The 24949-nt window shown below is 42.8% G+C and overlaps 3 protein-coding genes across 13 annotated transcripts in view; 2 read left to right on the top strand and 1 right to left on the bottom strand.

Moving 5' to 3' along the window:
* Positions 1-4728, bottom strand: part of CFAP46 (cilia and flagella associated protein 46) — a 75975-nt gene extending 71247 nt beyond the window's left edge. Inside the window, exons 1-4 of the mRNA XM_061478612.1 lie at positions 4398-4728; positions 3738-3862; positions 2653-2784; positions 203-267 (exon numbers count right to left, since the gene is read on the bottom strand). Of these exons, the coding sequence (XP_061334596.1) occupies positions 203-267; positions 2653-2784; positions 3738-3862; positions 4398-4446 (371 nt within the window). The 5' untranslated portion in view covers positions 4447-4728. The remainder of the gene's footprint in view (positions 1-202; positions 268-2652; positions 2785-3737; positions 3863-4397) is intronic.
* Positions 4729-6371: 1643 nt separating this feature from the next.
* On the top strand, positions 6372-20077 carry TCTN3 (tectonic family member 3). Of its 4 annotated transcripts, XM_061478608.1 has the most exons (13): positions 6372-6655; positions 7357-7475; positions 11219-11349; positions 11672-11780; positions 11849-11967; positions 12717-12752; positions 13165-13239; positions 13341-13466; positions 14560-14655; positions 14913-15019; positions 15607-15772; positions 16496-16633; positions 19261-20077. In XM_061478608.1, the coding sequence occupies exons 4-13, from the start codon at positions 11741-11743 to the stop codon at positions 19480-19482; spliced, it is 1125 nt and encodes a 374-aa protein (XP_061334592.1). In that variant the 5' UTR covers positions 6372-6655; positions 7357-7475; positions 11219-11349; positions 11672-11740; the 3' UTR covers positions 19483-20077. The 4 variants fall into 4 exon arrangements, with proteins under 4 accessions (XP_061334592.1, XP_061334594.1, XP_061334593.1 ...); XM_061478610.1 differs by lacking the exons at positions 6372-6655; positions 7357-7475; positions 11672-11780 and having other exon boundaries at positions 11218-11349; XM_061478609.1 differs by lacking the exons at positions 6372-6655; positions 7357-7475; positions 11849-11967.
* Positions 20078-22483: 2406 nt separating this feature from the next.
* The window catches only part of ALDH18A1 (aldehyde dehydrogenase 18 family member A1), a 34032-nt gene continuing 31566 nt past the window's right edge, over positions 22484-24949 (top strand). For 7 of the 8 annotated variants that reach the window (XM_061478628.1, XM_061478627.1, XM_061478630.1 and 4 more), the window contains exons 1-2: positions 22484-22584; positions 24627-24738. The gene's annotated coding sequence lies outside the window, so the exon portion shown is untranslated. Of the gene's footprint in view, positions 22585-24303; positions 24500-24626; positions 24739-24949 lie in introns of all 8 variants that reach the window. The other variant, XM_061478625.1, reaches the window with a different exon arrangement.

Raw genomic sequence — 24949 nt, 5'->3', positions numbered from 1 at the left:
TGCAACATGCACAGCAGTTGCAGAAGTGCAGAAGTAAAGTAACAAAATGGAAGGAAAATCCACAAATGAAAAAAACACCTGAACAGCACAACCCCAGCCTACCTAGGGAAAATCTGACACAATCAGCTGAGACATTAGGCCAAATAGTGTATCAGTAGCATTTCCTGAGATTTAAAGAGTTAATCCTGTCAGTAGGGCCTACCTTTGATCATGGGTGGCAAAATCTATTGCCTTCATAAAAAGCTGCACAAACTTTTCAAACGCTTCCTAGAACCAAAAAAAACCAAAACAAACAGACAACAAAACAAAACAAACAAACAAAAAAAATAACCCACAAAAAATTAGTGCAATTGGAGTATGGCTTTTACAAGTCAGTACATTATTTTTCCTGTTTTCAGACCAGTATCAAATAAAACTGCTGCCATAATAATTTGCTGACACAGAAACAGAATAACTAAACATCAGTAGCACTGTCTATTATTATGTTTTTCTGATTTTAGATTTTAAGACTGTATTTTCAGTTTCTTTCATTTCTGCTGAACTTTAACTATCAGGACTGAAATTTTCCAAACCAGCAAAGCTGTGTAGCTTTTAAGTCTTCAGCAAAGAAGCTTAAAAACATCCAAGCGCAAAGCCAGGAAAAAGAAATAATACTGGTTTGTCCCACTAAAAACTTGAGGTATTATTTGCTTCAGAAAAAGCTCCAACAAGATTTTGAATGGCCACCTGAATGGTGTGTCAGGCATGCTCTTTTAGTCATTAAAGCAGTGGGGAAGCAGCTTTTCAGAGGACACAGGGGACCTGGGATGCCATGCTGAACACACGCCAGCAGCATGCCCTCGCAGCAAAGATGGCTAACAGTGTTCTGTTTGCCTTTGCTCGCTAGGCTCTTGTTAAGCCACCTTTGCTGCAAGGTGGCTAACAGGACACTGAGTAAGCATTACCAGCAGGTTGAGGGAGGGGATACTTCCCCTCTACTCTGCTTGGCACTGGTGGGGCCACATTTGGGAGTATTGTGCCCAGTTCTGGGCTGCCCAGTACAAGAAACATGGATACTCTGGAGAGAGTCCAAGGGCCACAAAGATAATGAAGGGACCGGAACATCTTTCATAAGAGGAAAGGCTGAGACAGCGGGGACTGTTTAACCTAGTCAAGAAGGTTCAGAGAGAGAGAACTGAGTAAATAGAACTCCAAGAGTTGGTATTGATTTACTGGACCCCATGACTGGCATAAGAAGGTTGCTGAGCAATGAGATGCAACTACCTACATAATGAGAAATGTAGGTTTAAGAGCCTGAGAGATATTAGACACTAAAGCAGAAAAGTTGCACTTGGCCCCTAAGAATATAAGCTTCTTAATCAGATAACAAGGATTGCTTAGGATGGAAACCGAAATAAGATCAAACATATTTTCTAAATGAAGCACGATTACTAGTCATACAGCATCAGTGTCGTGCCACTCCTACTTTCAGAAATGGTCTAGGAACACAGCAGTGAAAAAACTCTACAGCTGATACAAAGTGTATCTTAAAAGCATATTACTACACTTAGCACAAGGAACCAAGTTAGTATTGCTCATACTGAGACAGTTCTTAACTTCTAAGAAGTTAGAAAGAAGAAACCAGCAAAATTTTGCTGAGATTTAGACATCAGCAGAAACTTGTTTAATTTAGACACATAAAAGGGTAACTGGACATTAGAAAATACTTTTCAAATGCGTATGCGATTTTAAAGGAACCATGGATCAGTTGTTCTGCATATGCACTGGGAGAAGGCAGAGAAAATACAGATAATAAAACAGGGAAAAGATTCTAGTTTGAAAGTTAATTCAAGCCCATTATTCAAAGAAACTACAGCAACTACTTGTCCTGGGTTCAGCAGTAGCAATCATGTTGCATGCTGCAATCATGACAGAAACTACTGTCAGGGAAATTTGTGAACACAAATAACACAAATATATCTTAAGCCTATCTTAGAAGGTCAGGTATCATTGACAAATTGTCAAAGCTGACTGACCACAGTACAAGGACAACTGAAATACTGAAAACAGATCCCACTTCACTTCAAACTCAGGAGGAGGTAAAAACTGCTCATCATGTACAGCAAGGTACCACCAAACAAAAACACACAGAAGCCTTCAGAAGCAAAAGTATCCTGCTGAGCTGCTACCAGAAAGCTTCAGCATCCAAAGTACTACATGGAAAGGTCACTGGTCAGTGGTGGAAGCACACTGCCCCAGAAGAGAAATGAATTGTACAACCTCTCCAAGAGCCCCCAAGAGTCCTTCAGTTCTACAAGCCTGTGACATGCTTACTGTGATCCTGAATAAAACCTGTAATTACCAGTTACAGCCAAATTTGATCTGAAAGTATCATATTGATGTAAAAAGTGAAAAGGTTGACTTTAAAACAATTGCCCTCCTGAAAAATTTTGCAACCTTTCTTTTTCCCTCCCCCAAATGTTTGCAGTATTAGTCTAATTCAGCTGGTAAATTCTGTTTATTCCCAAATTAGCCATTAATATATTTTCCTTTGATTTTTCCCAAGTCCTGATTAACCTTGTGTATTTTCAGTGACTGAAAGCAATATGTAAAAACCTAGGAAGAAAAACTTAAAAACTGTCTTAATATAATGCAAACTTCATAATTTCTCACCAAATTATCTGTAGACAGTGGAGTGTACAACTGGCCTTGGCACAAATATGCTCTGCCAAGAAACTGGTTCACAGGAAATCTCCCTTTAAAATACATTTCTAGACAGTCTCTGCTCATTTCCAGACACCCCAGCTAAGATAAAAAAAAAGGCATTTTAAGATTTAAAAAATGTAACAAATAATTGAGATTTCTTGTTTTTTTTAAATGCAGACCTACGAAAAATGTAGTGTCTAACTGCATGTCAGTGTGCGAACATTACTCCATAAAGCTGTATATCAGATCTGGCACAAACTCATTCAGATTTATTAAAATTTAAAGTTAGACTTTTGTCATTCCAAATGTATAGGAAAATATATCCTTTATTTAACAAAGCTCCCAGATCACTCAGTCATAGAACCCTTCACAGTGAACAAAGAAAGTTTACTTTTCTAATAGCCATTAACAGAATTGTTAACATATAAGCAAAATTCTTAGTAGAATTTTTAAAGGACAGATATTAGCCCACATGATTTTGTATGGATGTCAGTGCTGCACCTCAGTTTTCAGACAACAGATAGAATTTGAATGGCCTGCAGCTCGGGAAAAAAATAAAATTGTTTTATTAGAAACTCTGTCTGCTTGAAATCCAATCACTTATACCCATGGATTGAAACAAATACATCCAAATTAAGAACCTGGACCACATTTTATAAAAGTCAGCTCAATTAGCAACAGTCTTTCATAACTAGGATGTTATCTTTTCTCCTTTTGCCCAGTAGGGACAGTTCACAAAGACATTTCCTTCAGTCATAACCAAACTGCTAATGTTACTTTTCAATTTTATATTCTTATATTACTGTTTTATATTGTTATAGTATACCTTGCATATTAAACTTCACAACCTGCATTTTGTTGACTGATTATAAAGAAGTGATAATCTAGAGGCCAAGTTTTAAGTGAAAATGTATGTTTAAACAATTGCTCTCCAAAAATAGAAAAGTGATGTTTTTCACTTCAGGGAATATTTTTAAGTAGTAACTTTAACAACACTAAATGCAGTATGTCTTATAAATGTTTTTATTCAATAAACTGCCTCAATGACAAACCTGAAATGCTTGTTCAGCACATAAAACATACAAGTCAGTGCTGAAGTTATCAGATGAGTCAACTGCAAATCTCCCTTGACTGGCTGATTTGATCAGCTCATAAGCATCCTTCAAAGCCTGAACATCTGAAATGAAAAAAGAATAAAGAATGTAACAGGAAATTTAGGCTTCAAGGTGGACCAGCAGACACAACTGCATTATTTCAAACTATAAGGCATCCCGTTTCTCCTTTACAGAAATAAATAATGCTTAAGGAAAATAATATCAAACAAATGTTGTTCCAAGTCAGCCACAGTTGTAAGATGAAGAAGCATTAACAACCCTCTTGCAGTTTAAAACCACCAATGTTAGCACATGAGAAAGCAAACTAGTTTGAGGGCCCGATTCAACTCCCTGAACTCAATAGTACTCCTTCTCCTGACACAGAAATTAGGCTGTTACACGAAGTAAACTTGTCTGGAAGAAAACTAGATTAAATTAACACCACTACAGCAGCTACTTCTCTTCATAGCTAAGCAGCACAGTCAAAGCATTCACAGAAGAAATACTTTTTCGACATATTTAGCAACAAAACAGATTGAGATCAAGCAGTGATCGCGTTTAAAGTGCGGTTTTTCTCTTTTAAAGGCGGGCGAGACTTCCTCCCCCCTTGCCTCTGACCTCGGCATCTCTCGGCCGCGAAGAGCCGCTCCCTGACGGCCAGCTCCATGCCGCGCACTGCGCCGGGCCCTGCTCGGCCGCCCCCCACGAAGTTTCACCCCGAGCCACGGAGCACGAGGCGTTTTCCGGTGAGCTTGGCGGAACCACCGAGAGAACCGGCGGCCGGAGGCGTCCGCCCGGAGACCCGCAGTCAGGGCGGGCACCCCTGCTGCCTCCGGGCCCTCTCCTCGCGCCCGCCGCCACTCGAGACTGCCGTTACCCTTCGGGCGCGCGTGTCCCAGCAACGCTCCACAACAGATCCCGGTAAGCTGGAGGGGCCAACCCGCCGGCCCTGCCCGCTGCCGCGATACACAGGGGCCGAGAGCGGCCCCTGGAAACAACCCGCCACCGGCCGCCAGCGCAGCGTGAGGCACCCCGAAGAGTCCGTCGGAGGGAAAGTAAAAACATCCTCCTCCGGTAACGATCGCTGCTGCCTTTGAAGCAGTGTTAACCGCTGCGGCTTGTGCCACAGCACGTGTCACCTACTCCCCCTAAAAAAACAGTGCATGTAACGCACGCTTTCGTGATTAAACTGTATAAAATAAACTTCTCAGCCAGCCGCAAGGTAGCAAAGGCAATGACTGGCAGCCTCCTGCAGATAAAACTTACTGAGAAATGCTGTCACTGGTCCTTTTTGTCCCTGTCTTGAGAGCTTCTAACATGAAACCTTTGGAAATAGAGCATACACCACCAGTGATGGAAGCCTGGGGAGCAGGCAGAACAAAATGCCAAAGTACGTTTTCATCATTTCTGCCAATGCAGAGAGGAGCCATGGGCTGGAGTATGAACAATTCTCTTTTGAGACTTGTTTCACTGCATGTCACCAGGCACAAGTTTATGATTAAAGAAAAAACAAACGAAACCCAAACAAAACCAACCAAAGCAAACAAGCAAACAAAACCCTTCAAACAGTCCAGAAAAGAGAGAAAGTCAAAAACCCCCTGGAAGCTCCCTGGCTGCCCTGACATGAGGACACCAAATGAAGCATTTAGGCCTTCATAATTTCCTCCAATTGCTTCTTCATGGCAAATTCTATGAGGTAAATCACCATAGTCATGCAGACAATAGAAAGGTTTACATATATAAATTCAATTTTAAACCTAAGCCCTTTGCACTTTCTGCTAAATTTAAATTCTGTGTGGGGCAGGTATTCAGTTCCAATGGACAGAACACATCACTCTTATGTGTGGTGTTGCTGGTGACTTTCCAGAGACATTTTCTTGCAGCCATCCTTAGCTGAATGAAAGATGACTATTAGCAGGGCCATAAGGGTAACAAAAAATATAAATGGTAAGTACAACGAATTCTTTTGCTAGAGGCCCAGCTCCTGAATAAGTCACATATGCTGTGTATTTCAGAACAGTAGAAGGTCCTTCGGTTTACGAAGCATGGGAAACATTGCACGTATGTACAAGAATCTGATGAGAATTCAGCAGTAGACTCCTTCCTATTCTCTATCTGTTCTCCTACCTGTCCACAAAGCCCTCTGAAATTAAGTAACTTGTCTGAATGTTAATAAATATGTATGAATATGCTTGTATAAATGTTAATAAATAAGACTCATCTGTGTACTTTAGGTGGGAAAGGAAACAAAACCCTACAGTGAATCTGCGGTGATTTCTGAAGAAGAAAGCTATGTATTGGCCTTGTGTAATTATGTCAGGTAGTTACAGCAACGGCCTACTGGGACTTACCGTGGTGCCCGTACCATGTTAGCACCCAAACTTCATACCTCCTAACACGCGACCCAGCTACGGGGCAGCGGACGGGCGCCGCGCCGGCCACCCCCAGCCCGTGGGCGGGCGTGGGTCCCTGATGCGCATGCGCTTCGGCTCGTCCGGGGCTGCGGCGGCCGACGTTTCTTAGCGACGAGGCGCCGCCATGCGCGGGCTCTGGGAGGTGGTGCTGGTTCTGCTGCTGGTGCGGGTGACTCCGCCCGGAGCCGCCGCCGAGCTCGCTGCCGGGACCGCGCATCGAGCCCTTCCCCGAAGCCAGAAAGTGGCTTCGCGCCGAGCCCCGGCGGCCCGGGCCCTCTCCCAGACCTCCGCCGCCGGGCCCTGCTGTGACGGTCCCGCTGCTCACATCCGTCGCCGCGCCCCGCGGGCAGCCCGCCATCGCCTCTCCGCCGACGGCTTCCCCGCCCGCCGCCTGCCGCCCGGCGCCCGCGGCCTGCGCGACCCTGGGGCCGCCGAGTCATCCCGCCTGTCCGGTGGCAGCAGGTGAGCAGGGGACAGGCCCGCAGCGCAGCTGGCGCCGCTTCAGGCGCTGCTGCCCCTGCACCCGGGCGGGCAGTGGGAGCCGCCGTCCGGCAGTGCTGGTTTTGCTGCCGTGCGGGCCGCGCCTGCGGGCACGGGGCAGTTTAACCCCGAGTGGAGGGCTTGGGAAGAGGTCCCGTGGCCAACGCCTTAATGGCCCGAGTAGAGCCGGGCTTGGTTACTGCGGTGAGGCCACTGGCGGTGGGAGCTAGTAAGTTTTACCTCAGGGAAAAAGAACTTTAATATACAGCTTGTAGACAGTGAAGCGACAGTGAAGCAGTTCCAGATTGCGAGATGCTGTCAGTGAGGAAGTTAGCTTCAGCTGCTTGGAGAGTTCAAATACGTGGATCTTTGCGGACCGTCTTTGCAGATGCACTTGTGAAGAGGACCGAGGAGAGCTCTAATACGCAGACATTAAATTACCACTTTTTGTTCCAGGAAATTTCAGAGTGATTTCTGAATATTCAACTAGAGAGTATCCTCAGAGTTACTACAATGACGAGAGGGCCTTTCAGTAATTAATTATCAATGCGAATTGTACAATATCTCATGTAAAGTCATGAAAAATAATAGTGTTCTGTGACTGGCATTTAGTAATGCAAAATATGAAATGATGCAAGAATAGTATCTAACAGTTTGCTGGGGGGTGGAACTTGTCTTTGCAGGTCTGTAAGTCAAGTGTGTGTGGAAAAATCAATCCTGTTCAGAAGTAATGCTCCTTATCCAACTGATACCGTTCCTGTCCCTGATGGACCTGTTCTGTTCTGTGTGCAGCTGCATGACTGTAAGTAGCCTATCTTTCCATGCATTTAATTGATAGATTGCCTCTGCTTAGGGATATTTTTTTTTTTAAACTTTCAACTTGCATGTTATGATTTTTACTAAGTATTTGGGCTGTTAAGAGTTCCAGAGAGACCACAGTGACTCAGGATCCGATCTCCAAAGACAAACAAAACCAAAGACTCTTTAAGAGTAGAGTCTCTTGCTAAATACAAATCAGCTTTTATCAGTTGTTTCTGTATCTGAGTTTGCTACACTTACAGCAACAAATAAGGGTTGATGTTTGAAATGTACCACTATTGCTTTTACCAGAAAGCGATTTGTTATATCTTGGATTCTTTATTTCATATGCTTATTTTCATACTTTTTTCTCTTCTGGCAATGCTTTTTCTCTACTAATCATATACCCTCATAGGATTAACACTCCATTAACACTTTTTTCCTCTTTCTGCTTTCCACATTGTATGTCAGTTGGCTGATTTTATGTCCAGCTCTGACATTCATTGAAATTCACTAACATTTGAACACTTACGGTTTTCCCATTTGAGTCTTTTGCCTGGGAGTTTTGACCCACAGTCCCATCTAGTTCTGACCCAAATCATAGGCCATTTTAGGTTGGGAGGGGCTCAGGAGGTTAAGTGGTCCAACAATTAGTCAAAATAGGGTTAGCTTCCCATTATCTAGTCTTGCTTTCAGGTCTTCACAGCTGATGACAATGTTTTGCATACGGGGAGGAGCTGAGAAACAATGAGAGCCTCAATGAGAGCCTACGTGATAAGTAGTAGTGCTAGAACTTCACCCATTCCAATTTTCAGTAGGTCTCAGAGTAAAGATGAATTTTGATGAGGATTTAACCATAGCTGAAAGTGCCATCAGCCTCCTGGGTATTGCAGCCTCTAAGTTGGAAGTAGCTAAACTTTATCCTTTTCCCATACCACCCATATCTAATCATAGGATTAGAAGAATTCTGAATCTGTAATCTTGTCCAAAGGAAGGATCATCTGTGTCCAGACGGATGTCAGGAGATTTTTCTGTCAATTGATTATTTGGGCCCTGTATCTATCATGTGATTTGACCAACTGAACAAGCCATAGACATTTGATTGCACATGTCTGTTAGGTGTAGCACACCTGGGAACAACAGAATTCACTGCTTACATAGCCTTTTCTTTTTCTGTGCTTGCTGAAAAAAATCTGAGAAACTTCATTTGAGATCACCTGAAGGATGATAAAGTTCTCTGGTAGAAACAGGCTTCTCCCCTTCGGCCTTCCCCAAGGAAACATAGAAATACACATGTTCTCATCAAGTAATTGTGGAAGACGCCTTTCCAGGATGGACTTGACATGAGCTGCATCTGGCAGAAATACAATCAAGCTAACTCCAGATGGCCTCCTGGAAAAGGGCGAGTGGGAACAGGCTCTGACCCTAATGAGCTATTGTGGCCAGTAACTAAGATGGTGTGATGCACAAACATCATTCACCATCGCAAGTAGACACCAGCATAGTTTTCAAGTTTTACTAATACTTCTTCAGAAAGGATACTGCTAAAAGATGGAGGTTTTCTTATTCCTCTGCTTGTTACTAATGTCTCTTTCCATGACTGTCCTCATTCTTTCCTGGCTGCAGGACTCTTTCAGCTGTCTTTTCTGAAGTATAAAACTTACTTTGCTTCGCCCTGTCATCTTTCTTGCCTATTTTTTTCATTTTTTACTATTGCCATCCTTCAGTTGCTTTATGTTTCTGCTTTTTCATACTGTTGTTCTCTATCTGACAGCTGTCCAGAACTCTGGCATTCCTCTAACCTTGAGAGCTAATCACACCCGATCTTTCTTTTGTCCCCTCTGTAGCCCTTTTTTCCTTTGCAGTTTTTCCCAGTACTGCCTGTCTTGTGCTAAGGATTGAGTTTCATGTATGTCTTAAACGGATTTTAGATTGTATTGATACTAAATGGAGCAGTGTGACTGCGCACTACATCCCTAACAGTTCCTTCTGTTTGATGATACTGTAGCTGGCTGAGTCAGGCAGTCTTGCTGATCCAACTGAAACTAACTCTTTAAGAGGAAGATATCAGCTCTTAGGGACAGTTGTAAATCCTGGATATTTTCAAAATATATAAAATACTTTTAAAAGCATTCCTGTTTCACACACTAACTTCTCAAGATAACAACTTTGTCTTTAGCTTTTGCAGGTGTTAGGAGAATATTGCTGCTATTTCCACTTCTAAATCAGTGGAAGAACTAAAATAAGTTTTAAACTTACAAGAACCATCCATGAGCCTGACTCCCGTTTTCTTTTTTTGCTGTTGCTTGTTTGTGGGGTTTGGTTAGGTTTGGGGTTTTTGTTTGTTTTTGTTTCGGTTGAGTGATTGTGTGGGTTTTTTTGTTCTTTTTTTTTTGTTTTGTTTCAGACAAATTAAATTGTCTGAAATTCTTTTTTTCCCTTTTCTACAAGATTAAATACCCTTTAGTAGCTGGCGTGCTTTCTCAAGTAGACTGTGCTATGAACAACTTATACATGTCTTTTCTCTGAAAACTTGAGCAGTTTGGATATCTTAAGTTTTGCAGAAGGCCTTTTCTTCCAATTTTCAGGTATATTTTGCATTATGTAGAGTTGTTAGTCTGCATTAGCAGGTACTCAGCTCTGATAGCAGGAGAGTACTTAAAGAACTGCATTCCAAAGAAATGGTTGTGATTAGCACAACTATCAATGCTTTCCTTTTCACTGTAATGGTTATACCCTCAAGTGAATAATAAGAAAGCTGTTCTGTGCAACTATTTTTGTGACTGAAATAGGAGTTTAATACTCCTTTGGCCTTTATGACATTAAAAGATTTAAGCTGGACTAATGCTGTATTTGGATATAAAAAAGCTTTTATTTCAGCCTGCTGCTCTATACATCTGAGGATCTGCTCAACAACAAAATTACATTGAGAGCTGAAGTTTTGGAGATTTTCTTCACCCTTCTCTTCCGTCCCCCTAACCTACTAGACAGCCTAAATTCTTCTTTCGTACTACTGTAATCAAGGATACTGCCACTCACTCCTATTGTCAGGATGATCTGTAGTTCCTCAAACCTTGTAAGATGTTTTATTTGGATGGATTCAAAAGTTTATTGACTCATTAGGATAAGTCTACATAGTATAGCCTTAATAGTTTGCCATTTTTTTACGACTTGGTGTTTTAGCAGTAATAATACATTAAACCATTGTAACCATACTGAATACCACTGGCTCAGGAGGGCATTACAGTGGAATGCTAATAGAAAATCCGGGGTTTTTAGGATGCCTGTTCTCTATTCATACCTATTTTGGGTTTTACCAACCTTAATTATTTTGAATCCATTTAATGTTGCCTTTTGTGGACTCATGTTTTGGTAGTGTTTTGTCATTTAAATGTTGTGTGTGTCTAATTTGGACATCTTACAGAAATTAAAGCCCATATTGAGATAATTGCCTTCAGCAATTCCCATCGTTTTTGGAAAATCGTTTTTTGAAAAAAATTTTGGAAAATGATTTCTGAAACATCTGTTTTCCATGTTTTTCCATGAAACTGTACAAAGTACTACTGATTATATGATATTAGTCTGTTGGCTGTGTTACTGTGAGTTACTTAATACAAGGCACTATCTAGCTTATAATTACTGAAGTTTTTCCTTTAGAAAATACTCCCTTTGTCTTAGATCTATTTTTTTTTTCCTAGTAATTTGACACTGGCACTTTTTTTTTTTCTTCCTCATTTCAACCTTCAGCAAAACTGAACTACTACCAACAGCCACAGGATATCCAAGAATCTGATTTTTTAAAGTTTTCAGAGAAGTATGGCAGACACTCTTTCATAGCACCATCACAAGTCCAGCCATCGTTCTCTTCCTTTTACCGGGTAAGTTGAAAGAAAATAGCACTTTGCAGATACACTTTTACTAAAGCTGTCTGCAATGAGATCTAATGAGAACAGAGTGAAAGATTCTTGTTTTTCTACCTGTAATCTATATTATCACTCATTTACTTTCATTCCTTATTGTGTAAAAAAAAAATCTGATTAGTTTTCTTGTATTTAAAATTTTGGACAATTCTTTAAACAAAACTGGTGTATAAGGAGAAGTATAAATTTGCCTCTGTGCCCTGATTATGTCATCATCTTGCATTTGGCTTTAGTATTCCACAGTCACTTTGTCTGTGATTTCTCCAAATTGTCTTTGCAGGCTGGGGATCCAATCCTAGTCTACTTTGATTCATCATCTGTACTGAGCACACTTAGACAGCCAGTAAAAATGGGATCCAGTGGACTTTGTGTTGATGGAAATCCTGCTGGTTAGTAGAGGGGGAAGAATTTCTCAGTGTGGTTTGCTTGTTTTATCTGTTGTTGTGTCTTAACTCAGGCTTCCTGGACAGTAAAAGCACAAGCTGTACTCGGATTTTTGCCAACTTGAGCAAGAGCTGCGTTACTGACCCTGCCCTAGATGCTGCCTCCTACTACCGTGACTTCTATGTGCTAAAGGTGCATGCTGTATTTCTTCGTTTTGCTCAACATCTTATTTGCTTGACTTTCCACTGCAAATTCAGCTAACTGGAAAACTAAAGGTCACCCGGTATGTCATCCCTGATCTCCCAATTGTTAAGGCCTTCTTGCTGGAAATCCTGTTTTCAAAATAATTTCAAAATAACAGATTTATTGTTCTGGGTTCATCATGCTGGTCTTACTGAACATTAATATGAAAATATCTCCTCTTGCCTTCTCAAGTTTCTCTGGTGTTCCAGGAAAAAATGGCACTGTAAATAATAACATCTTATTAAGACTAATGATTCAGTTTACCTTATATTGGAAATCTAAAGCTACATAACTGTAGTAGAAAGTCTTCTACTGATGAAATTTAACTCACGTTTTCAGGGCTCTCGTCACTGTGGCCCAAATTTAGTTTTTCTTTAAATGGAAGCTGAAGTAATTAACTCGATTCCAGAAAGGGGAGTTCCAGGAATGGGTCAAGGATGCCTGCATTCTGCAGGCCAGTAACAGAACCAAGTACAAAATTTGTCTGCTGATGTTCTAAAAATGCTTTCTGTGGATTATGTCTGTGAATTCTAGATCACAAATTGATGACAAGTTTTACACATCTGTAATAAAAAAATTTTTGTCAGTGTAATATGTAGGCTGCATTTAGTGATGGCTTTATGACTTCAGGCACTTGCAAACCCAGAAAATCGGTTGTTTCTTTTCGTGTTGTATGTTGGTTTGTTTGTTTTCCCCAGGTCCCAATTAATGACACCATTATGCAGTCCATGAAGGTCAGTCTCTATTGCCAATGACAATAATTTCTCCTTCTAAATTAAAACGTATCTGGAATCTTAGGCATTCATTCATTGTAATGCCCATGGGTTGGGAACGTGGGAGAATGGGAATGTTCTGTGTCCAAGACAAGATTTGTTTTTTGACAGAGTGTGATATTATAGAAAAAAAAAAAATTAGGGGTGTAAGGAAAGATGTACTTTTAAATAAATGGGCATAGATAGTGCTGGCGTCAGGGAGGTAGCTTGTTTTCTTAGGAAAAAGTGAGCATCTAGAGCAGGGTGACATGTCCACATATGACAGCTACAGCAGGAAGGCAAATCTGACTTGGATAGAAAAGCAGTTGAGAAGAATAGGAAAGGCACACTCCTTTGAAACATTACTAACAGTTAACATGCCTGCTATCTCCAGATAAACGTCACTGCAGTCGCACCACCTGAAGCTCCCCAGATGAGAGACAACACATGTATCAACGTTGTTTCTGAGGTATCTGGTCATTCTTCCCTTTGGGCAGCTCAACACTCGCTTGAAGTCATTGCCTTATTATCTTACTCTGCCTCTGATTCTTCCCTCAATTGGATTTACAGGTGATCTATGAGATAGAATTCAGTGGCACACATGGGATTCAGAGTGTTTCTGTCTGGTTCAAAATGAGCAACATCTCTGGGAACTCAGGATCTGCTCTGCAGCAGCGCTTCACTTTGCACTTTTGGGTCAGTGTCCCCACCCTCCCAGGCTCTTACCAAGTTTGTGACCCAGTTTTGTACAGATGAGATGTGAAGAGTTTAGAGCAGTGGCATTGTGCTGTGGTAGTACCAGAACCCTGGGACACAGTGGTTGAAAGCAGGAGGGGACGCTTGCTCTGGTCTCAAGTAAACCCTGTTAGCAGAAAGACTCAGGCTCCGTACAAGCACGCAGTCTTGCACGGCACCAGTTTGAAGGGGTTGGCTATTTTTACCTGAATGTTTTTTGCTGTTGGTTTAATTTGGTTTGTATTTGGGTTTGCTTTTTTTGTTTGCTTGTTTGTTTTTTGGTCTTTTTGCTTTGTTTGGGTTTTTATCCTTTTTTTTTTGGTGATATGGGTGGTTTGTTTTGTTTTGTTTTGTTTCAGTGGTGGGGGGGAGAAGGGGAGAGCATGAGATCGGGGTCACCGGTATGATCTTGTGAAAGAGCTGGTGCTGTGTCTGAGGTGTTCAATGTTTGTGAGCAAAGTTACTGAATTTATTCCGGGTGCTTACTTAATTTTGCCTGTGCAGTGGGAAAAAGAGCTGCTTTGGAGGGGGTGGAAATCTGGGAAATACATGTTTGAATTTCATATAAACCTTGCATCATAAGGGCAATGTAAAGTGGGATAAGTGGTGACCTCAGGGTTTGGTAAGTGTGCAGTGTAACCTTGCTGAAGGTATCCGCAGAGGCTCTCCCCATAAAACAATTTAGAAGTGGAATCTGCCACTCGGAATCAGGGTCAAGGCAGTTTGTTCTGCAGATCATCTGTAGAATTGCCCAGACTGATACATTCACTTCCTTAGAGACAAATGCTGAGCAATAGGAATTCGTTGTCTCAAGAACTGTCCTAGTAGAATCCACATCTCAGGGTACTGACTTTTTTTTTTTTTTTTTTACCTCCTGGACTGCAGATAAACTTGACAGGTAAGAAAGAGAATTGAAAACAAGTAATTGAGGCTTTAGTAGTGTATAATATTCAGTCATTCAAAAATGGGTTACACTTACATTTTTGAGAATGCAAATTTGATCTGACTGGTACTAATGTTTTCCCCTGTCTTTCTTCCCTGTGCCTCTTTGTAGACCAGAACTCTTTCTCACACATTGCCTAGAAGTGGAAACCCTGGCTATATCACTGGAGCACCACTGTTGATTACAAACAGGGGTGCAATGCAGCATGTATCCTTTCTCTGCTATCAAGTTTCATTAGTCACTTGGTTTATTGACTTCTGGTACTCTACTGTCTGGACTTTTCAGATTCTGCTGTTACCTGTGAGGAGAGTATTACATTGCAGCCATCAGCAGCCCTTTTGGTCATGACTGAATTGCAGTCCAGCAAAAAGGATGAGGAATGTTGGGTGAGAGAATAGCTAAATACAAATTGGGTGTCCTGTATTACATCTGTTTACGCTTTTGTTTGACTTCTTGACACGCAGTCTTGTCAGATGAGCATTTTACAGAGTGAAGGTGATGGAAGTTGCTCACAGTTCCTCCGACACACAGTACAATTTGGAAGAAATGTGAGATCAGGCTGCAAGCTCAGGTAGCAGCACACTCTGAAGTCACCTTTCCCGATGCATTTGGAAGTTGTGGACTCATTGAGCACATTTTTCTGTAGCCTGTCATGCACTGCTGTGGAACCTAGGTCCTTCCCTGAGGTCACCAATGGGTTTTTACAGATATTTCATATACTTCTTAGGGAACTTGAATGTCAGAAAGATGATGGACCTCTAGAACAGTCTGAGCGTTGTGAATGTTTTCTGAGGCTGGAGTATGGCAATGTCTTGGGCAAGAGTAGAGTTTGTATTTGAGGAATGAAGTATAACAGAACCTTAAAAAGTGATTGTTTTGATTTGGGTAATTTTTTTTTTGGTGGTGACAGAGCAGGTCTGAAAGCTTACAGCTCTTTAGCCATCTTACCATGTGTTACCTTGCTATGTGGTTCTTCTCCCTTCTCATTGCAGAAGGGATTGAAACTGTGTCCATTTAATACCAGTTCTTCCTGTAATGATTCTGTTGACTCATTATAAGAGCAGAAGAAATGCTCATTATGAAGGAAGGATCTTTATAGCTTTTTTTTTTCCTATCCTGAAAATCACTTTGTCAGAGCTGTTATTTTCTCATTTCCAGCCTATCCCCAGTACTGGAAGAAAGTAACTGTAGTTACACCCAGCAGAAGTTGTATGAGGCTTTTCAGGGGATGAAGAGAGCAGAGGACCTTGCTATAACTGGCAGTGCTCATTCAACCCAGGCAGAACAGTGGGTCACCATTCTGATTCAGAACTGCAGTGTGCAGGTAATAAGAATGCAAAATGATCAGCTGTGAATATTTTTCCTTTCTTATCTTTGCCTTGGGGAAGTGTGGGCATGGGGGAGTGGAAAGAACTAGCTTGTTCATCTAGGTTTACTTTCTTTGTGTGATGAGCCACTGACTCAGGGGTCTCAATGCCTGTAAGCAGTGATTCTTATTATGGTTCGTATTATTGTACTTGCTAAACAACACAAAACCAAACCAAACCCTGCATTCTGTTACTGCCATTTAAAAGGGAAAAAAGAATTTCAGACTCAATCCAGTGTTGTATTTGTTTTCTCACAGCCTTCTAGAATTAATACTACCTAGTCACTTCCTATTAATTAGATGGTTTTAGGATTATCCTGATTTTCCAGTTTCTAAGGATATTTATATATTACATAATAAGGGTAAAAGTTTGTGATCCAAGTACTTCTGGAGGACAGAAATTCTATTTTAATAATTATAAATCTGTCGGGAAGTGGGCTAATAGAATGCAAAATCCAAGTGGTAGTGCTGAGACAAATTCTGTTTGGAAATGAGAAGACACTGAGATGGATATAGCTCTAAAATGGGTGGTTGACTGGACCAGGAGTTACAGGGTTAGTGTTGAAGTGACTGATTTAAGATTTTGTAACATATGCTATCCAAAATATTAGACTTTGACCACAGTGGTCCTTTTTAATCTTAAAAATACTCTATTCTGATGTTTGGGTGTCTTATTTTCAGGCTGTGGATTGCACTTCCTGTTGCATGATTCCTTTGACCCTGCAGATACAGATACTGTGGACAAAAGTGGGCCTCCTGTCCAACCCACAGGCTCAAATACTGGGTGCACGATACCTCTATCAGTGTCACCCCCTGAAGGTATGGTTGTTTATGAAGCAAGGAATCAAATGGTCTTGAGATCACCGAGTTGAGAACCTTAGATGATTAAACACATTGAAAGTCAGAATGGATGGGCTCTGAGCAACCTGACATAGTGGAAAGTGTCCCTGCCTATGGCAGGGGGTTGGAACTGAATGAGATTCAAGGTCCCTTCCAGCCCAAACTACTCTGCAATACTATGATGTCAGCAGGAAGGTAGAGCTAACAGGACAATTAATAGCCTTTTTCAAGCCTGTGTGAGTGGATCCAATTTTGGTGCAGGCCCTGACAATACAATCTTTTGAGCAGCACATGTATTTCAAGGCTTATACTCCTCTACAAGGGCTTTAGGGGGAGCAGCTGACACCTGCGCATGACATTCTTATGGCAGTGGGGTATGACATGGCAAGTGTGTGATCTGTTATCACACTTTGAATGTCAGACTTGTCTAAATGTGATTTTGCATCACTTACTTGGATTTGTCTCCTGGTACCTCTTCATCTTCCCTTCTTGCAACACAGAGGAAAAGAACACAATAGGAAAATGTTCACCTTGTAAAACACATGTTGCCCTGAGGCAAACTGACACCTCCACCCCACAAAGTTATTTCCTAAATCTGAGCTGTTACCTGGCTCCATTAAGAAAACTTCTGTCTGAGGAAGATTTGCGCTCCTAGTGAAGGTGCAGGGTGTGTATGCCTCAGTAAGTATTAGCCAGTCAAGAACTATGAGATTTAGATTTCATCTGCTTGAGCAACTGATGCTAATTACTTTAGAGCTGTAAGGTATATTGCAAAGCAAATGGTAAAAAAGCAAGTCTGGCAGCAAGAGAAAACCACTTCACCAGTGGCAATCCACAAATTAGAGCTGCTAGTAAAGACATTTTAGCACAGGTACTGGTTGGTACCATACCCAACAGTTAACGTTTACAGCTATTTGTAAGCGCAGCAGTGAGATCACCAATGCATGCTGTATGTTGCTTTATTTTTGAATTATGTCACTGCCCAGTTTTAGTCTACAGATTCTCTATCTGAGATCTATCCATTCTTTAGAGAAAATCTTTTCCTTTAGACTACACTCTGACACTGGAGAGTTGCCTTAGTGGCTGACCAGAAAACACAGAACCCAGGAAAAACATCCCGTTTTCTACACCCATCCACAATACCTGGTGGCAGTTACATTTGGACTTCCTGAAAATATAAGATAGTCTTAAATGATGTAGAGCTATACAGGTAAATGCTGAAAGTCACTTCTGACTGCCTTCTCCCAGCAGTTGAAGAGGAGTTGTGTATGGAGTTTTTTTCTGCATTACTCTGATCTTAAGGCATGTTCTGAAGGTCCAGTCACAAAGCCAGAATCATTCCAAGGCTTGTTGGCCAAGCTGAGGAGGCTGGTGCCTTTGAGAAGAAAGGATCAGCCAAGGTGGAAGAAGCAGAGATTCTGCAGATAACTTGATCACCTGAAATTGCTGCTTGTTTGTCGTGTGTTTACTCATTGATAGGAGAACTTTTATTCATCAGGAGTGAAGGGATAATTCTAACAGCTAAGCAGGGGCAGTTTGTAACTGAGGAATGAGCTGGCACTGAGTGTAAGAAGGCCCAACTGGAAGAAGGGGTTAAACTGGCTGGAAGCAGGAATGCCAGAGACTGACTTCTTGCGAGGGAGTGAGATTTCCCTGGGTGATTAAGAAACAGCCTCAGCTTTGTTTTGTAGCCATCCTGGAATGGGAACACTCTGGGTCCCAGACTCAAGTGCCACCTTTGGGCAGCAGAGCTGGGCTGGGGGATAGACCCACAGCAGGGCTGATGTGCCCCATGCTGACCCGCTTTGTTTCCAGGGAGGTGAGCGAGGTGGTGATTTCACACATTGGCTTAAACCAGTGCAAGCACAGAAGGTATGCTGCCAGAGATTAGCATGCAGAAATGGGAAGCTAGGGCAAGGAGTGAGATTGCTCTTTTGACAGCAGCATGGTCTTTAGTCTCCCAAGCTGGTCATGAAACTCCAGATGGCTCAAGAAGCGAGTGTATTGGTTGTCTTGCAGCATCTGGTTGAAACAGAAAGGAACTGAGGTCTTAGACATTCAGTCCCCTGTTCTGTCTTTACCAACTGACTTAGCAGTCTGTCTCCTTTCTGAAACAATATCCTAAAATGTAAGAAATGTTTTATTGAGTCCTTGCTTTATCTTATTGATGGGATCAAATCTTGTCTGCTGGCAGCAAAGGGCCAGGTGATCTTACCTTACAGAAGAAATACAATTTAATAAAAAATAAAGCTAGCTTTGCTTCTGTTCTTATTACCAGCTTCCTTGTACGTCTTTTCTCTCAACAGAAGGTATACTGTAGTAGAGCTTGAGTCACTGCTTACATTCTGGAGCTCTGTAACACAATGCTCAGTAGTTACTGATCTTTGTCAAAACCTGTGTCCTCAGTTTACCTGCCAAGTATCAATCTTGGGAACGAACAGTTACTCCACTAAAAATTTTATCTGGAATACTTCTATTATCCTAAAGACACTTTGCTTGCCAGTAATCTACAGTGGGTCTCTGCTGTAGCAAACCAAAGGCCGGGGGGGGGGGGGGTATCTTTTGTATTTAGCTTGCTGAACTCTGTGCTTTCCTTCTTGTTACAGTTCCTAAACACAAGCACCGTACCTTTGACAACTGTTGTTACCTTCACTGACATGACGGAATGGCCAGAACCTCCAAGAGGCCAGCCCCAAGTACACTGGAAACTCCCATTTGACATCTTTTTCCCATTTAAGGTGGCAGTGAATTTGGAAAGAAGTTACAGAGATGGTCTGGCTGGCTATTTTTTCTTGATTCTAATAATCTGTAGTATTCTCTGCTATTGAAAAGTTAAATAGCTGGGTCCTGTACTTAAAGTTTGGTAAGTGAATTTATACATTCAGAATATGATCTAGATCAGACTTTTCTCTTTGGATTCTTATGTTGTGCCTATAACATCTGTGTGCCTTCTGCTCTTGGATTAAGCTACGTGACTAGTTTCTGTCTTGTGTACTCTCACGCCCTATTCTCTGTATGCACCATCTGCAAATGTTACTGCAGTGAAACACTTGAGAGATGGAGGGATGGAGAGATGTTGCACTGATGAGGAACAAGGAGGAAGATGTTGAAATGAGTATTTCATGTTCTCAGAACACAAGAGTGCTTTCTGAAAAAAGGAATCTGAAGAGAGGAGTAAAGTTCAATGCAAGCATCTTGGCATTGCATTCGTTCATCCTCCTGTTGGAGAAGCATGTGATTCTTCTACATGGAACTAACCAAACATTTAGAATTCAGGAGTCCTCCCAAGCAGACTGAAGTATTATTTTATGGGTAGACATGTCTACTGGTGACCTTTTACCTGTCCTTGTTACATGACAACCACACCTCTCTGAGTTTTTTACTTACTGTTTTACCTTTTCAAATACAGATACCAAATTGAAATTTTTGCTTTAATCAGTGTTCACATTAGCAGTACTGTTACACAAACCATCTCTCTATGGGGTGGTCAGTTCGTTGTTATGCTGGAAATGAAGCGCAGTGAGTTTCCATTCTTGCTGTCATAGATTACAACCCCCCACCTCCCCCCAGCAAACAGAAACAGGGAGAATGAATTTCTGAAATTAAATATTCTGAGATCATTCTCCCCTTCTATAATGTAAAATGTACATAAAATGCAAAGAAAAGCTAAAGAAGTCATCTTAAAAATGTTTGTAAGCTCCTTAATGTGCTGCCACTTTCTTCAGGCACTATGTACATGATCCACTGTTACATTTGTTTGCCAAGTTATAGCCGCCGTTTTACCACCATAGGGTTTGTAGGAAAGGAGAGGTGCCTCACGAACCGTGCTTCCAACACCTGCGTTCCTCGTCTTCCCTGTGCCACCCTTATCTCCATGTGCCTTAAGGAAGTTACCACGAGAACACATAAACGCGATCCTGCTTCCTCACAAGATCACTTAAGAACCGACGGAGCACGGAGCGTGTCACCGCCTCACACCGGCGGCACCTCAGCACTCCTAGCGAGCGGTATTTTCCTCCAGCGCCGCTTTATGCCCACCGGGGGCTAAAGCCGAGTCCCACCAACACCCGTCCTGCGGCGAGGAGCCGGCACCGCCGCCCGGCACAGGGGGTCTGTCCTGACCCTCGGCTTCCCCACGGCCCCGAGCCGCGGCAGGAGGCGCGAGGAGCACGCACCGCCTGTAACGGGGAAGAAGGCGCCGTTAATGCTCGAGGAACCGCTCGAACCTCGCCCCCGCAAGGCGAGCACGGCAAACGGCGCCGGCGGGGCGCAGCGACCGTCCCTTCACGCGCCCTCACCCAGTAAGGAGCCGCCGCCGCGCGGGCCACGCGGGGCGCGAGGTGCCCCCCGCCGTGTGTCGCCCCCCGCTCGCGGCAGCGGCTCGGCCACGCGGTAAGCGATCTCCGGGCTCCGCCCAACACCGCCGCGGGGAAACCGGAGTCCCGCGCCTCCCGCTGCCGCCGCTGTCCGGGCCCGTCCGCAGCGCCCCGCTCGCCCGAGCACCCGCCCCCAGCCGGAACAGCACGGCCGCACGTGCGTCCCGTGGGGCGGGGCCGGAAGCGACACAGCGGGGGCCGTGGGCGCGGTTGGAGCGGCTGCGTCGGGCGGGTGAGTGCTGCCGCGGTGCTGGGCCGGGGTCGCGAGCTGTGAGGGGGGGGCCTGGTTGCGGCCCTGCCGCCGGCGGAGTTTGTGGCGGCGCCTGCGCTCGCTCGAGAGTCGCTGCCGTGAGTCGGTTCCCCGCCTGCGGCTGCAGGGTCAGGAGCGGGCTCCGTACTGCTTGCAGCAGAGGGATGGGGGCTTGCGGTGGGGGAAGCGAGCTACGCCGTAACCCCTGTGGGCAGTCGCTGCAGTGCTGCCTGCTGCGGGACGCTCCCTGCGCGCCTGGTCCTCGCCAGCTTCCCCGAGCCTCGTAGGCTTTGGTTCAGATCTTGACGGCCGCAGAGCTTTGCTGCTGAGTGGAGATAACTGGCAGGGTGGAGTTAGGGTGAGCACTAGACTAGGCTGCAAGCACTAGACTAGATAAGAGCTGTGTTGGCCTCATTATTCTTCGTGTTGCCCCTCTTGAGGTTTCCTTTTTCTTGCTCGTCTCCTGTGTCTACTCACAGGATTTCTCCATATCCAAAGAAAATATTCAAACCCTCCTGACACTTGCATGACACATAAAAGCGATTACCTGGGTTGTGATCTGACTCTTGGTGTTGATAAGCCGGTGTTGTTTGCTGTTTCCTCAGTGGAGATGTAACACGAGCAGATAAGAGGGTTTTTAAGAAACTTGATAGCTCCCTGAAAGAAGTAATAAAACTGTAGATAAAGGAGACTTAACGAGCAAAGCTTAGACAGTTTTCCAAAAGCCTGTGGCAAGTGTCTCTGAACTATGAAATCAAGAGGAGTTTTAATTTCTTAAATGAAAAATAACTAAAATGCTCACACAAATGCTTACGGCTGCGTTGACAGTGATGGATGCTTGGAAGTGTTTACCTTCTTTCTCTTCTCAAACTTGATGACACTGAGAGGCAACTTATTAAGTGTTAAAGTAATGGGTTTCTTTCTTCCCTGTGTTAAAATATTTATATTTAGCCATTTCAGAAAGTGCTACCTTTTTTGTTTTGATTTTTCGTTAAGTGCTGTTTTGTTTGCTGTACCACCTTCCCCTTCTAAACTGCTCTTTGCCGGAGTTGTTATAAGAAATGTATTCAGAGGCAGAGTGAGCACCTTTCAGTTTTGCCTCAGCAGTTTTTCAGCTGCTCTTGTTGCATGTTGTATTAGTAAGAATATGAATGCAATGCTTTCTTATGTTTTTCTGCAGCATCCAGGGAAGAAACCATCTTCCCTGAGTGAAGAAGAAGAGAGTCACTGTGGATGATATTCTGAAAAGTCAGTTCAAGGTGTAGTGAAAGCCAAAAAGCAAATAGAATGGCAGAAATTATCAGGTAAGGAATGAAGTGCAGATTAAAAGACTGTATCATGTAACTATATAAACCCTTGCTTTGTCCAAACTTGACTATTTTGTGCAGTTCTGGACTCTCCCTTGACTAGTATGCTGAACTCTGTTTAGGATAATTGGGGAGGTGGAGGAAGAGCAATGGAAATTATTGTACATATGAAATAGCCTTGATACAAGAACAAGAGCATCCTATACTGATTTAGTAACGGCAGTGCAGACTGTGGGTCTCTCTTGGTGGTGGCAGTACTCACGTGATTGTACAGACAGGTGGATCAGTTGGTCTATGACCAGAATATTACCATGATCACTGGCAATATAGATAAAAAGCCATTTTTTTTGAATGGGGGTGGGAACTGCAGCTTTGAGCAGGAGAGGTGCCAAAACTGGCACACTTCTGGTACTAGGACAACAGCAGAAGGAGGAATGAGAGGGTGAGTGCACTGTAAGTCTGTAAAATCGTGATTGGTGTGGAGAAGGTGAATAGCCCCAGAGCTACACAAAGCTGGAGACTAGGAGAGTACTCAGGTAGTTTTAAGTGCTTTCTTGTCCTGCTTGTGTACTTTGTCTGGGCATCTGACAGACTGCTCTTCTACTGTTGTGTTTTAATTTTCCTCATTAGGATTTGGGTGTTAGCTTAGCCTTTATAGAAACTAAATGCCATCTTTTTTCTCTCCAACCCCAAAAGAAGCACATTGTGAGGGCAGAGAACAAAAAAAAAGGAAAGGTAGATAAAGGCATATGGCTTAAAAATAAGGAACTGGAGGGACTGCTGAGCTGAGCATGCATGGTTCCCCTCAGGTTGAGATGCTGATGAATACTGCTTTGAGTGGTGCTCTTCTTGTGGAAATGATAGGACAGGGGCTTAGACATAAATCCTACAGCTGGTATTTTCTAGTTTTCCTTAGGAAGTTGTGGCTGGCTGACTTAACTGTTGCCAAAAGGCAGTTGTTGAAGGGGTTCCACAATAGGGATTTGGATATGGAGAGTATGAATAGAAAGAAAATTAGGCTGAAAAAGTGCACCTAAAATTTCTGTAAGAGGTTCTGGAAGAAAGGCTGGGGTACTAAATGTAGTAGTCAGTCCTTCTCCTGAAACATTAAACAAAAGTGCTGACTTCAGTCTACCTTTTTCAGAATTTTCATTCTATCCTTGCATGTCCCTTTCTACAGTTTCTCCTGGATACGAACATGTGTCCAAGTACCTGATTTGCATCTTGTTGCTTAGTGTCATTATTGTCACTCTACTAACCATAGCTATTAGAAATGATTATTCAGTCTTGACTGCTTTTCCTGAATGACCTTTGGCCCTTGTACAGTTTTCATTTGGGGGCTGTAGGAAAACTGGAGCAGAACTGGGGTACCAGTTCTGTGATCTTTATCCTTAACAGCTGGTGGAACTGGATGTTTTGCTGCTCAGTGCTGAAAACAGGTGGTAGAAGAAAGTAGGCAGATTTGATCAATGCAAGAGTATAGAGAGGTGATGTTAGGAGTAAGGAAATGCTTGAAAGATGCTAAGTAACCCTATCTTGAGGTTTCCTAGTGAGGATTAGTGCTTGTTTAAACGAATCTGTGTCCCTGTGTTCCTCACTTAGTAATCTTGACTAAAGCAGCTACTCTGTGTGCTTTTTATTTTTTTTGTTTTAATTAGGTGTGTGGGGGGAAATCTTTGCACAGAGATAACCTGTGTTTGTTGCAGTTGTGTCTAGGACTGAAGGTGGACTGTAGCATGTCTGCCTGCACAAACTGTTAATGCCATCAGGATGGTCCCATGCTTCTTGAAGATGGAACTCTCTTTAAGATTACTCAAGGTGTTCACTACTGTTAACCATCTGAAACCATAGTTTTCCATTGCTCACTTCCTACTATACTTGCTGTACACCGGGGTAAATAACTGATGACCAGGTAGGAACTCTAGGATCCCTTACCACTAACAAGCATCCTTCCATAAAACTACTAGTTTCGTGTGACAAAAGAGACTACCAATTTAGTTTCTGTTCATTTTCTCTTACCAATTCTTCTTCTGTTTCAGTGTCTGAAAAAAAGAAAAGCAGCTCCTCAGCATCTGCAGGGATAGAGGAGAACCTGTTGCTTTTTATTTGGAAGTACATTCAAAGAAGTTGCATGTGCTAAAAATTGGCCAGGTGAGCCTAAAATGAGGGCAGTACTGTTTCTTGTTATCTGTGACAAAAAAAAAAAAAAGCCCAAAAAACAATGAAGGCTTGGCTTAATGTAAAAAATCAGCTGCTGTGATTGTGAGTGACCAACATGCTGGTGTTGGAGTTGTCTTTATTCTGCAGTTATATACACTGGGTTTATCTTTGCTAATAATTGGAGTGGGAGGAGGGGAGAGCA

Source organism: Pezoporus flaviventris, unplaced genomic scaffold (assembly GCF_033815535.1).
Source record: "Pezoporus flaviventris isolate CSIRO_AGI_PZ_B2104156 unplaced genomic scaffold, CSIRO_AGI_Pfla_v1 ptg000129l, whole genome shotgun sequence".
Lineage (NCBI taxonomy): Eukaryota > Metazoa > Chordata > Aves > Psittaciformes > Psittacidae > Pezoporus > Pezoporus flaviventris.
Note: the sequence above shows the minus strand (reverse complement) of the source record. Positions and strands in the feature narration are given on the sequence as shown.